This window comes from Myotis nattereri (assembly GCF_964212035.1).
Source record: "Myotis nattereri genome assembly, chromosome: 6".
Taxonomy (NCBI): domain Eukaryota; kingdom Metazoa; phylum Chordata; class Mammalia; order Chiroptera; family Vespertilionidae; genus Myotis; species Myotis nattereri.
Genome location: NC_138081.1, coordinates 81,746,759 through 81,761,889, shown reverse-complemented (window position 1 = coordinate 81,761,889; position 15,131 = coordinate 81,746,759). Strand labels below are relative to the sequence as shown.

The 15,131-nt window shown below is 36.1% G+C and overlaps 1 protein-coding gene across 7 annotated transcripts in view; it reads right to left on the bottom strand.

Annotated features, from left to right (window-relative positions):
- The window catches only part of PTPRK (protein tyrosine phosphatase receptor type K), a 484,221-nt gene that overhangs the window by 212,319 nt on the left and 256,771 nt on the right, over positions 1-15,131 (bottom strand). For all 7 annotated transcript variants that reach the window (XM_081094205.1, XM_081094206.1, XM_081094207.1 and 4 more), the window contains exons 5-6: positions 14,966-15,081; positions 1,962-2,136 (exon numbers count right to left, since the gene is read on the bottom strand). In XM_081094205.1, coding sequence (XP_080950331.1) covers positions 1,962-2,136; positions 14,966-15,081 — 291 coding nt within the window. The remainder of the gene's footprint in view (positions 1-1,961; positions 2,137-14,965; positions 15,082-15,131) is intronic.

Genomic DNA, 15,131 nt, shown 5'->3' with positions numbered 1-15,131 from the left:
AGGGAATTTGATGAAAGAAAGTGAAGGGATTAACCAAAGAACATATATGCATAACCCATTCACATGGACAACAGCATGGTGATGGCTAGAGGGAAGCAGGGGAGGGGGAGGTGGGCAAAGGAGGGGAGGGATTGGGACATCTGTAATAGTGTTAATAAAAATAAAGGGGGGAAAAGTAAGCTTAGGTGTGACGGATGCTGGAATGAAGCTCAACAAAGAAGAATACACAAGAATGTATGAACAGAAGATAAACTGTCTTTCTACTTGAACCCTGGAGTCAAATATTATCATATTTCCTTAATATTCAATTAATTGGGGCTGTGATTTCATAACCTTCAAGCAGGTGATGTGAGCTGACTCTGGAGACATGAGAGAAGTTTCACTGAAAATAGAGTCCTATCAATCTATAAACTTTTTTATTGATGAGCTATAGAAACTGCCAAGGCCAAAGCCTGATTACAGGTGAACAGCATTACTTAATGATGTTACTGAGCTAAAGCTGTGGTGGAAAAGAATGTGCCAGCACCAGGAGTCTAGAAACATGGGATTAAATTCTGTCACAGTCAATTATTAGATCATTGTGGCTCTGGGCAATTATAAAATAGTCTGAACTTCATGATTTTCCTTCTAAAAGTATTAAAGGTTACAGTATTAAAATCAAGTAAATCTGAAAATGAAATGATGTATGTAAAGACATTTGATGTCAAGCATGATAAAACCTATTCACTTGAAGATGGATGGAGCTCATGTTCTCCCTTGCACCCTGGGACTTTGACACAGGCCTTGCTCCCTGTCTGATGGCACCTCTCTCTCTTACCCCTGACCCCACATCCTCATTCCTCACTTGGACAGCTTTTCTCAACATCTCAACATTCGGATCCTATTTCAAAGAAAACTTATTTTATGAAGGCCTTCCCTGACACCTCTGATAAACCTCAGTCCAGTTTAGATGTTTTTGTTAGGATCTGGAAGACTTCTCCTTGACAAGACTTGCATAATTTATCGTTATTTTCACTTGAGTTGTTATTGATTGATGCTTGATAGTCTATTGAACAAGCTGCATTTCCTCAAGTATCACGTGACAAACATCCTCATTTTTTTTTAAAGATTTCAGCTCAGTTGTCACCTCTCAAAGAGGCTTCCAGACCTCAACTAAAATATAAATCTCTGTCATTTTCTATGTTTATTGTTCATCATGCATGCCACCATACTAAAATTTCAGTATCTTTCTCTATAGTGTGCCTAACATACCTCAATGGGTAAGTTCCATATGGGCATGGACTTTGTTTTTTATTTACAGTCATATCTCTACAACATATAACAGTGTGTGGAATAAAATGGACTAAGAATATTTTGAATAAATGTGATAACACATTATGTACTTGTACTTATTTTTCCAGTATTCACCTCAGATGTGTACTTATTTGTCATAATCCCTCACAATTCCTCTAGTAACCTTTGTATTCAAGAATATTAATGACGACCTCTTAGCAAGTCTAACTCTAAGATTCTACAGGGGCCAGAGTTAATGAGCATCCACCACTGGGTTGTGACATGGGTAAAATTCACAGATTTACATGGAGACAGAAACTTTGAACTTGGCCTCATTGCCACAATGCTTTGAAGAACAACTATAGTATCTGTGTAGCTGTTATAAAAGGAAATATGAATTTACAGTTAAAATGCAAACCAGATGATGGCGACATGAAATCAAGTGTTTTATATGGCTGGCTCTGAGAATATTTCAAAGGAAATTCTAGTCGATGAAAACACTTATTGAAAACTTGTTTGACAAACTGTACAACTTACAGTCTTAACTATCTGAAATTGCATAACAAGACAATTTTATAGTAACTTGAAATGAAGAGAAGTAGGCTTAAAAATCAATCCAACATTTGCTATGTTGCTTTTGGTCTAATAAAACCATGAAAGTTCATGCAGTGAAAACAATTTTACTTTACCTCTCACAATAAGCTGGGCAAAATTGGACACACCAGAACCTAGTTCAGATTGAGTTACGCAGCGGTACAAATCCTGGTCGGTTTTTGTCACTTCTTGCAATCTAAAGGAAGCAGCAAATCGTCTGTGATTGATGTTCTTAGTCTGGGCTACTGGTATATCTTCTCCATTTCGTCTCTGCAAACAGAAACCAATCTTTAAAAAAACAGGTTCTTAACATTCCCATAAATCTAAAGCATCTTAGCAACCAATATCTGTGATAAATTATTCTTGTTCCTAAATGAGTAGGAAAATGTCTATGTAGCCCCACAGAATTTTACCAGGTTTGATGACACAAAATCCAGCAGTATTTCTTCTAAACTGAACCATAGCTGCTGTTTTTATTGATATCATACTAGTATGTCCAGCCCAAAAAATTGTTGTTGAGCCTAAATCAATGCATTGTACCGATGAGAACATATAATCTCTATATAGACATTTTTTATTTACTCAACTTTCAGTAATGCATTACAGTTAAATATAGCAATTAATGACATGTATATTTCATTAGTCAAAAATAATAACTTTTTCTTTTATAATCCAAAATAAGAGATCCTTGCCGTACTACAAGCTATCATTTTAGTTGAGTGGGCAATAAAGAAGAAGGCACTAAAAGCTAAGGTAAGTCTCCCTGATGCAGTAACGTTTGCATATAGTTTTCTGCCTTTAGTTTTCAGTTTCAGGCTCTTTATCGTGCTTTGAGATTTTATATGATTTTTTTCCATTGCAAATAGCCCTAACTCTGAGAAATAAATCACAAAAAGTATATGATCCAAGGATTATATTTTAGCAACTTGTGTTTCCCGCCCTCCACCCTCCCCAGATCCTTATCATGCTTTCTTATCTACTTTGTCTAGGTACATGGGTTGCATGTACTTGCCAAGTAATCTTGGCAAGTCATTGAAATCCCTAAGTATTATCAACTCTCCATTAAACCAACTAAGCTTCAGCATGAATGATGTATGCAGTGTTTATTTGACTAGTTCAGTTTCTGGCATAAAGTAGTGTAATGGTAATATTGGTTAATTCCCAACATCTATTATAACCAGATTATTAACCAAACCCTTTGCAACTTACAGACTAGTAGCATCAGGTTCCCCTGTCAGAGTTTTACAAATGCAAAGTCTACAGGTCACCCTAGACCTACTAAATCAAAATCTGCATTTTAATAAGATCTCTAGGTAATGCATCAAGATATTATAGCCCTAGACCAGTAGTACCCAATGTGGAGCACATGACCCACAGGGGGCAATTTGATTTTTAAGGGGGGCAATTCAAGAATGAGTTATTAAACAATGAATTTTTTGCATTTCTTATGGTTCTAGGGGCCTCATATACAGTATATAAATATATATTGTGACATAGTTCCTTCAGTTCTCTATTATATGTTTTGAAACTTTATTTGCTACTTTCTTCATATCACTTCATATTATTATTTTTTTAAACAACTTCTTAGTGATTTCTTCCTCAGAAAGGACTTCAACTGTCCTTTCGTTCTTTTATTTTTCTCTTTCATGGATGCCATGTTCTTTGGAAGCTTTCTTAGACCAAGTCATGGCCTTTTAGGCTTCTTCCACATGAATAGGAGTTCACTTTTTGAATAGTAAGAATTATATGTCACAGAGGAGGCATCAGGATTTTAGCGATGCTTAGGTGGGGCATGGCCAAAAAAAGTTTGGGAACCACTGCCCTAGACACGCTGATTGAAACAATCGTAGCAGTCCTATTCCCATGAACAGGAACTGGTCTAAAAATGGGTGTGTGCCCTGATTCTGGCCAATGAGATTTGTCAGGAATAGGCCATCATTTCCAGATTTTCTTGCTTCTAGGGAAGGCACGGTGGCTCTCCTTTTCTTTGTCTCACCCTGCCTAAATGCTAAGGAGGGCAGGTCAAGATGAAAGACAGAAGCAGGTTCTTGATAAAGTGTCTGAAATGTTGTCAGCATGTCCTTCTTTCTGGACTTCCTGTTAAGTGACAGAACACATTTAGCTTTCTATTACTTTCAGCTTAAAATCCTCAAAGTTAATATGGTACAGTTAGAATTTGGTACAGTTTACTTCATCTTCTCTTTTCCAAGCTTGAGAAATAAATGCAATTTAATTGTAACTTAAATAATGTGGCACTTAGAACACTTTCAGAGATTATTTCACTCTACTGACTTGAAGGGAAAAAAATTAAATCACATTTATTGTTTTAGTTATTTTTCACTGCTTTTCCTGAGCAAATAATGATATATAACTCCTACGTCCTCTTAGAGTGGGAGAGACTGGAAAGAGACTGTTCTGTATGATGGGTATTTAGGTTCCTGTTTAATAGCATTATGAGGATGGCATCTGATTTGTCAGTACTTGTCATTTTTTCCAAAACGAATCCCAAAGTAAATTTGTATACTATAATTATGTGAAGTTGAAATCAATCATGCAAAAATCCAGCCATATTAAGCCCAAGGACATGAGGTTCCTTACCAGGGCTTGTCTGCCACATGCATTTTTCTCTGTCACAGAGATAACACAGCTATCATCATCATCTTTACTGAACAATTACATTGAAGCATTTTAGATACATGTAGGGGTGTCATGGCAAACTTAAAGGCTTAGAAACATTATATTATTTAGGAAGAAAAAAAAACACTCACTTACACCTGCTAGAAATTACATTTATTTCAAAAGATTAAGCACTGAATAAGAAAATAGTATTCCTCTAGGAATCATTAGACTAAACTGATATAATAGTAAGTTCACCAAAGTAGTTACTGAGGATTAACGCCTTTTCCATCGTAACAAAGCCCTTGTCACGCCTTGTGGCCACAACATTTGCAGTTTAAGTTGAGAAGGCAAAAGCAGCACGAATTTCTTTTTCCTTCTTCACAATTTCACGGACAGAAGACTGAGTCTTAGCATGCATGCATCTTAGCAACCTCATCATGTGATTTTTTTTTTCTTTCCTTGTAAGGTTCAGAACTTTCCCCTTTCCACTTAAAGCAAGTACCTTATATCTTCCCTTTGGCATATCTGAAGCATCACTACTCTTGCACTTTGGGGCCATTATTAAGTAAATTAAGGTTTAACTGAACACAAGCACTGCAACACCACTAAAGTCAATCTGGTAACTGAGACAGTTACTAAGAGACTAATGGGTGGGTAGCATATACAGCGTGGATACGCTGAACAAAGGGATCATTCACATTCTGGGCAGGATGGAGAAGGCTGGCCCAAGATTTCATAATGCTACTTAGAGTGGCATTCAATTTAAAACTTATCAGTTGTTTATTAAAAAAAATTTTCCATTGCCCTAACCGGTTTGGCTCAGTGGATAGAGCGTCAGCCTGCGCACTCAAGGGTCCTGGGTTCGATTCCGGTCAAGGGCATGTACCTTGGTTGCGGGCACATCCCCAGTAGGGAGTGTGCAGGAGGCAGCTGATCGATGTTTCTCTCTCGTCGATGTTTCTAACTCTCTATCCCTCTCCCTTCCTCTCTGTAAAAATCAATAAAATATATTAAAAAAAATTTTTTTCCATTTAATATTTCCAAACCTCAGGTGACCTTGGGTCACTGAAACTATGGAAAGCAAACCTGTGAATAAAGGGGGACTACTATACTTCTCACATCTCCACCTTTTCTTCCAAAAATGGGAACAGCAATTTGAACCTGCTTATTCAACAGAGATGTTGAGATTAGTGGGTGATATGTGCAAAAGCTCTATCAGCAAATCCTAGTAATAATGATGTTATAAAGATGTTAATTAAAATATCTAAATCAATAATACATTTGATATCTGTGATGGCCTTTTGATGTATGAACTTGGCTAGGCTATAGACCCATTAGTCAATCAAACACTAACCTAAGTGTCCCTGTGAAGGTATTTTGAAGATGGGATTAAAGTCCATAACCAATTGACACTAAGTAAAGGTAATTATCCTTAAAGGAGAGTATGGGTATTCTGGGTAGACTTGATTGCATCAGTTGCAATGTCTGAAGAGTAGAGCTGCGGCTTCCCTGAAGTAGGAGAAATTTAACCTGTGAATAGCAACTCTAGGCTGTGCCTGGATACTCCAGCCGTCCCTCTGCGTCCCCTGCAATCACACCAAGCGCCACCTCCAGCACTGCTAAAGGACAGACTTGACTCGGGAACTTGTTGCCAATTTTTCAGAAAACTGAGAAGAACGTGAACTGAAAAGGACCTTTGTATGCAATCAATACAATGCAGACTCTGCAAAACTACAACTACAACTCAAAGGGCCTGGGTTCCCTGGCAGATACATCGTGAGGAAGAGAAGTGGATGGAGGACAAACTCACTGATTAAAAGAGACTTTCACACATATTTTTAAAGGTAGACAAGACGAATAATCTACAGCGTCTATGGATGTATGTGTAAGTGAAAAAGAACAATGAAAAAAACAAACAAGTGCTAAAATTCACGCTAATTGTTCTCTGTAGGGGTAGGGAGATGAGTCTGTTGTGACTGGGAAGCAGCACTTAGAAGCCTCTCAGAGACTGGCTGAGTCCCTTTCCTGACCTGCGTGGTGTGCATCTCATACAAGGTCATTGAATCATGGGTTTTATTTTGTGTAGTTTCCTACAGCTATGCTTTATTGTATAATAAAATTATTTTATAAAGATGAGTTATTTACATTAAACCCCTGTTCACAAAGAAACCCAGCCTGCTGCCGGAGCCCCCATGTGGTAGTACTGATCATAGTGGGAAGTTGTGAAGGGCATTAACCTTGAAAACACACCGAAAGGGCAGTTCTAGGAACTGTGGGAGAGTGCACTCTTTTGCCCAGAAAAAGCAGTAAAATGTAATTTATAGACATCAATAAGAAGAAATCCTTGAGCTTCTATGACTGCCTGGCTTTTACAGTATGCTCCAGGGATGGGTAAGGAAGATAAAGAATATTCCCCACATTATTCATTTATAGTCAATTACATAATCTGCATGCAACAAACTCAGAGTTTTTAAATGATTGAAGAAGGAAAAGAATGCACTATGTGTTTGAAGCATTGAACTCTGTATAGTAAAAAGCCACATAAAGCCAACCAAAATGACCCCAAGAACACTTAGCAATCCCATAAATGAAATGTTTCAACTTTCTGATGCTCATTGTTACATGCATACACACGCCAAATGCTGAAAATTAAAGGAAAACACCAAAATCCATGACACTTGGTCAGTCGTTTTACTTCAAGACCATAGAAAGCCATAAAGGAAGCATATAATGCCATGAACGTAAACAAATCAATGTCCTGGGTGACAAGAGTGAAAGCAATTCGCTACCACAGAATGTGGTCTCTTAAGTAGAGCAAAATTAATTGTAAATGGGCATGTTCACAGAAAAAAAATCTGTTTCATAAACAGAGAAAATTAAATAGCAGGCTATGTTCATCTACCAGTTGAAGTCTAGAACAGTCTACACGCCAGGAAACACAACCGGCAAGCCTAACATTCCTATCTGACGTTACTCCTGTTCCGTGACCACAGATGATTCTCCTGAGTGATACCAGGACCACCCAGAGGCTTAGTCTGGCCACAAGCTTCAAACTGTCTTGTTAAACTTTTATTAAGGTTAAAAAGAACCAAAAGAAATGGGAATGTCTCCTCGTTTCTCACTCCCACTTAGGATAACTTATGTGCAGTTATAAAAGTAGGAAATAAAAAAGTAAACAAATGAGACTCAGACAAATCCATTCCAAGACAAAAAATAAGAAACCAAACTCATATGCTGGCTATAAAAAAATAAAGTTTTGAGGAAATTTAAAAAGAAAACTGTCTTTTATTATTTCTCTTTCACATCTACCCAAATTCTCTCAACTAGTACCAACCAGACCTAAAACTATTGTCTTCTTTCATTTGTCCCTCTCCTTCTCTACTCACATTTGCCAACTCCACCCACACTGCACTGTCCACTCGAAGGCCCTCAGTACTTGATGCCTGCACTGCTAATAGTAGCTTCTTTATAGCCTGTGTCCATATCATGGCCTAGTCCCAACCCATCATAAACTGTCTTTACTTCTAGTACTTCCCATTTTGACCTTCCACTCCAATAATATCGTCCTCCTGAAGTTCCCATTCTACCCACATACACATACATTAATCTGCAGAGATGACTATGCCCACTTAATCTTTGCTTGTTCAAGCCCCACATGTCCTTGAAAAACTCAATCAAGTCTTCCATGCATTCCAGTCTCTGTTGCTCTCTGTCAATTCCAAAATAGTATAGTGCTTAAATACTATATGGTCTTTTCTTACTCAGTTATAGAAGCATCTCTCAAGGCTGAAAGGATCTTTAAAACAAGCTCAGCCTCATGCCACGTCCCTAGCAAGGGCTTATCCAGACTATGCTTAGATACTAATTGTCATTTTACTTCCTCCTGGCATAGCTCATTCTAGGTTTCAACAGACCTACAATTAGAAAGTTCCTCCTTATAATCAGCTTATTTCTCTCACCATATAGCTTTAAGATGTTAGTTATTATGGTACTTTAGTTTCTATAGAGAACAAATTAAATACCTCTTGTATATTTCCAATATTCTAAGATTTTAAGAAATGATTCTAGTCTCCCACAAATCTCAAGATTTATTTATACCATGTCCTTAGCCATTCTGATATCGTTTTTTCAACTTTAGTCACTGTCCCAGTAATTATATGCTATCTTTTGTTATTGTAATATTTCAGCCATAAGGATAATGACCTAGAAAACAAAAGAATTTTCACCAAGCCTAGACCAGACAATTTTTGCTATATCTTATTTCTTTGTTTATTTTTATCATCATGCCCAATGTGAGCTAATCACATATTGCATGCTTAATGTGGATTTGAAATGTTTTCCTCAAATTAACTGTCAATGAATTGTCCACTATAAATTACATATGTCTAGGCTTAGATTAATTTCTGCCAAGAATTTCCCTTCACTGTAATAAATGCAAAGTATCAGACTTTGTTCTCAAAAAGAAATAGTAGCAGAGATAGTAAAATCTCTTGTGGAAATTAAATATGCCACAAACATCCTGCACTTCATATGACAGAATAAATAGTCATGGGAGCATCAAAAAGAGCTTTGTGAGAAATTAACTAGATAAAAATTGAAATAATATAGTGATTTATTTCACTTATTTAAATTTTTGTACTCACTTAAAAAAACATGCTTCTGATTTCCAATGTTACATAATAGTATTCATATGTATTATAGGAACAAGGCTATGACATTTGCCTGGATAGATAAAACAAGGTGTAGCCAGAAGATTCAGACCAACCATTTTCATTGACCCCCAGCTAACACTGGTTGAAACTACAAGAGATCAGCCACTCTCTGATTATTTTGAAGAGCCATTTGCATCTCATTTTACTAATTTTACTCTCCAACTATTACACTCAATCCATCGCTTACATTACCTATTGCTTGATAAGGAATGACATTTCCTTCGGCTGAGAAACCAGCCACATCACACTATATTAGCCGAGACAAAGCTCACCAAGGGCAAAGCACTGGCAGACTTTCCTGCTTTGGCAGGCCCACCGGGGTGGCACGGTGCCAACACCTGTGGTGATTATGGACAGATTGGCCCAACGGCCACAGCTTGGATGGCACTCTGCATAGGATTACCAATCACACGTTAAACAGACTCATTTCAATTCACCAAAACAAATGGTGCCACCAAATCGGCCTGCACAATTCCCTACTTTCAATTGTTCCACGGTCGAATTTCTCTGTCCAATCCAATGATACATGCCCACGGAGCTCTGTAGTGATGGATGGAGTCATTAGCATTTTAGTTTCTACACTGAACCTGACGCCAAAGCATATGGTCTGACAGATGTTCCAGCAATGGGCTCTATTTGACTTGCCATGTAGGTGTCCACTTATACTGGACCTTCGAGAAAGAATACTAATTTATAATTTACAGTTCAACTCTTTCACATCCTCAAAAGTTACAACATGTTCTGAAAACAGAACACTCAGACAAGACGGACAAAAATGTAAGTAATGTTTGCAGGCTACTTTCATCTCTGGCTTGATTAGTACTGCTAGTAATTTGGATATTTGATAAAATGTTTCATATACTCACTTTTCCCCTCATTCATGATTTATTAAGGTAAAATATACTGTATATGTATACAGTAAATTGGACAGATCTTAACTTCTGACAAATGTTTATATACCCATAGATCCAACACATCAATAAAGATATAAAATGTTTACATTATTCCTGACATTTCCCCCCTGTCCACTTCCAGTCAGTCCTCATCCCCAAGAAGCAAATACGATTCAGGTTTCTATCATCCTACATTAGTTGTATCTCTTCTAGAGTTTAATATAGATGACATGATATAAAATGTTTTTCTGTGTGTGCCTGTCTTGAAAACGTGATGTTGCTGAGATTCATCCATATTGGTGGATATATCAGTAGTTCATTCTTTGTTATTACAGAATAATAACATTCCATCACTTGCTTATCCATTCTCCAGTTAAAGGACATCTGAGATCTTTACAATTTTTATAAGTACACTATTACAAACATTCTTGCTCAAGTCTTTTTGTGAATACCTGCCCTTATCTCTCTTGGGTAGATACTTAGAAGAAGAATTGCTGGTGCCATGTTTGCGATTAGTTTATATATTCACCTTTTCTTGCCATCACATTATTTACTATTCATATAAGTAAAAGTTGAAATAAAAAGGACATAACTAAAAGTTTTAACCTATAAAAATGTCTAAACTAATTTTTCTGTGAGAAAATTAACTGACACCTCTCAGTAATCTAATAGGATGATTTTATTATTTTACTCAGGAATAAAGCCAGTATAAATTGTACACTGAAATTTCATTCATGGTCTTATTTTCTAAAACCTGTCTTTTACCCTCAGCCATAGGGTAATTCTCTACCATTGGAGGTTCCTTAGGAACACAAAGTGACTTATTTCTAAACTTGTTGTAAGAATTGGAAAAAAAAGTCTGTTCATGTAGAAAAAGATTACAAATCCTAAATTGACAAAAATTGTTGTATCTAGATATGTGCTACTTCATTGAGCTTTATTATAAAAGAGGGATTTGGCAATTCTCTAAGACAGACTAAAGACTGTATTCTACGTCCCTATCTAACTTGAGTGAACACAATTTTTAAAACTGTGTTCCAGAAAGCATCATAATTTCACCATATTTCTAGCTTGTTGACCCTCATCAGACTTCTAAAACATTCATTCATGTTGTTTTCTGTATATATGCTAAATGTACATAAGGAGATTCATTCAGATTATATGTTTTGTCATTGTTTACTAAATGTACAGAATAAATACCTACTTCTAAAACTCTATAATTATATAATCCAACATCTCACAGGAAAGCAAGCTCTAAAGATATATCCAGCACCACTATGATAGGCTTTATGAATTATCCTACATTAACTCAGATAACTCATTCTTTGCTTTTCTGTATCTCCATTTTTTAATTTACCTAATTTGCATGTCATTTTAAATAATAAAAATGTTTAAAATATGAATTGTCAAGTTAAGGTAATTAACAAGTGGGGGAATTTATCCTCTATATGTATTTTCATAATAAATTTTTCTAAATATAAAACAGTAGCAGGAATTATGATCAGAATATTTCACAGATGTTGTATTGTGTTATTTTTCATGTAAAATAAAAATTAGCTCCTTTTTTGTTTTTATTATTTTATTCCATATTTAGACAACATTTTACCAATTGAAGCACAATGCCATATAATGTCATTTGGAGGACATAAAAAAGTTGATCACAATTTTTATTAGACCTTACCATAGCAGATGTAACAGCTACTTCCTTATTCCATTATTTCTTTGATAGGATGCAGTGACCTTGCATTGAGTTGATTCAAGTACATTCATTCCCAGTATTGTCAGCAGATATTTTAAGTAGTTGTTCTCACAATGATACTTAATTTAAGAGACATTTTCCCCATTAAAATCTAATAACATAAAAATCAGACAGTCTTCCAACAAACAAAAAAAGGTAATCAAAGCACTATTTCAGGCCATCAAAAATACTATAAGACCACTCTAGCTTGTTTGGGTCAGTGGGTAGAGCATCTGCCTATGGACTGAAGGGTCCTGGGCTCAATTCTGGTCAAGGGCACATGCCCGGGTTACAACCTCAATGAGGGGCATGCAGGAGGCAGCCGATCAATGATTCTCTCTCATCATTGATGTTTCTCTCTCTCTCTCTCTCTCTCTCTCTCCTCTCCTCTCCTCTCCTCTCCTCTCCTCTCCTCTCCTCTCCTCTCCTCTCCTCTCCTCTCCTCTCCTCTCCTCTCCTCTCCTCTCCTCTCCTCTCTCCTCTCCTCTCCTCTCCCTCTCTCTTCCTCTCTGAAAGCAATAAAGATTTTAAAAAATACTATAAGGACCGAGTTTAGCATCTATAGCTGGAAGGAATTTTAGTCTCTACCCACCAACTCCTTTTATAGATAAGGAAACTGAATAGTTCAATAAAGCCTCTAAGCCAGTGGTTCTCCACCTGTGGGTCACGACCATTGGAAAACACATATAGCATATCAGATATTTACATTACGATTCATAACAGTAGCAAAATTACAGTTATGAAGTAGCAACGAAAATAATTTTATGGTTGGGGGTCACCACAACATGAGGAACTGTCCTAAAGGGTCGCAGCATTAGGAAGGTTGAGAACCACTGCAGCCCACACAATGAACTAGATTATCAGAATTAAACGGTTGGAATTAAGGTTAGAATTAAGAACTGGACTTCGTGATTTCTAGGAAGTTGTTGTACACCAAGCAAAAATGACTCATCTATTTGTATGGGTTGGCTTGTAGATTCATCATGGAACCAAGATTCTGTCTGCTTTATAATGTTTTTACTATTTTAACAAAAGGTGAATACATTTTTAAGTCACTGGCCACTTTCTGATTGACTCATGTTATATAGGTATGATAACCAGTCTTATTAGTTTGAAAACATCCCTAAACTAAGTACTAGATAATTTTCAATACTTCTTAAACATGGAAAATAATATTTAAGAGAGTAAGTTAAGGTAACATAAGTAGTATCATCGAGAAATGTAGAAAAGCTTTTAAACGAATAAGGTAAATATCTAGATTCCTAAGGAATTGGGGCAATCTCAATATCAAAATAGAAGAGAAATACAGAAAAACACCTAAACAAATGTAAAGAAAAGGAAGAGAAGAAAAGCAGAATTGAAGTTGAACAGAAAAATTTTATATTCATCTTAGTTTGAAAAATAGCAGAAAGAATTTAAGAAACTATAATGCAATGGGTCGATACATAAAATAGGAAACAAAAAATAAGCAGTATTTCGACTGCAGCCCACTCAGATGGGCAGGGCAGGATGACTGGTGCAAGAAGACAGCTGGTGTCTGAGTATACAAAACCCTTTTTATTTCCATGTCACATTAAATCCAGAGGCATAAAACCAGGGCAGACTGTGAGCGTCTATTTCCCTGAGGCAAGACTATATAGCTCACAATTAAAGTTAAATGCCAACTAATATTCCTACCTAAATGAAAATAATTAGCAAAATCATTACAAAATACGTCTAACAGTATTTTTAATACTCTTATTTAGGCTGAGAGGGAGAAACTAAGAGGTACTCTGTCTTGATGTTTAGCTGATAAAACAAGTTGCATATTATACAATTTGCTCTCCAGGAATAATTCTCTTATATTTTAATATCTGGAGGGGAAATAAGCACAATCAGAAAAAAAGGGGGGGCTTAATTTCCTTTTCACATATTCAGTATGGTATCCTAATACCTACAAAACAAATAATTTATCAAAGAAGTAATAATTAGATTTATATGATGTACATCTGCTATCCAATTATATTGTGGGAATTAGATGAAATGACACATTTAAAACATCTAGTATAATATCGGGCATTATACTAAGTATGATTTTAAAAATCTTTTATTGTAATCATTACCCAAACACCTGCAAACTAATGATTATCCTCAACACTAATTTCACCTCTCTAAAGACATAGTAAAATAAATCCTGATGACAATGTTCAACAAACTAAGCTAATCTTACAATAATTTCTTTTTTGGTCTCTATTGGTATCCTCAGAAATTTAAAATACAGACTAATTAAATCTCTTTCTTCCCTCTTTCTGATGTAAATAGAAGCAAAATAATAATAAATGTGCTTAGAGAATATTATTACTTATATTTTAACTTCAAACTTTTTGTTCAACAGCCTTTGGAACTGCTCTTAGCTCCTTCCCCACCTCCCCTCACTACTCCCACTGCCCTGGAAAGGACAAATAATTCCCCCAAAACATGGCACTTTTCTTAGTCTATTGTTTTCCTGCTGATTCTTTTACAGCTCTTTATACGCCCCATTTATGTTTCCCTAACATGTATACTAAATTGCAGTTCATTAAATACATACTTATTGATGATTTAATATATGCACGGCAACAGTCTTGACATCAGATCTGTGATTAACCTTTATGCACAAGAATCATGGAAAAAAATTAATTGCTTCTCTTCCAGTTCACACTTCTAAGAATAATCCGCAAAGTGTCTTAAAATACTTTTTAAAAATATGCATGACAGTTCCTACTTAAGATCGTGTTAGTTGAGTTCTCAAAATATTAAATAAGGAAATTTTCATCATGGTCCTATATAATGGATCTAGAAAAATTATTTTTACAATTTGTATGTAACATTAGGAAATCATTAGGTTTTCTTAGACACTAACTCAAGTATTTTTTAAACTATATCATGTTATATTTGTATTCATATTCCAAAAATAGAAATACCTGAAATGAATCTGCAGCCAATTAAACCAATACACACATTCATTCTCTCTCTCTCTCCCTCTCTCTCTCTCTCTCTCTCTCTCTCTCTCTCTCTCTCAAGCACGCACAGAAAATAATGAGACCACAAACAGTACATTTGTGATTTTTTTTTTATATCAAGTATACTCTTTAGCTCAGCTGCCAACTTGGGCTTACCTGCAGCCATAACTTGTTATGCACAGCATCTCGCCCCGTAGCAATACACTGAAATGTAGCATTCTGTCCTGCATTGACCTCTACGTCCCCCAGGCGGAGGAAATGAGGAGATTTATCTGTGAAGGCAGGGGAAAAAATTATTGTTTTAACACAAAGAAAACATTCC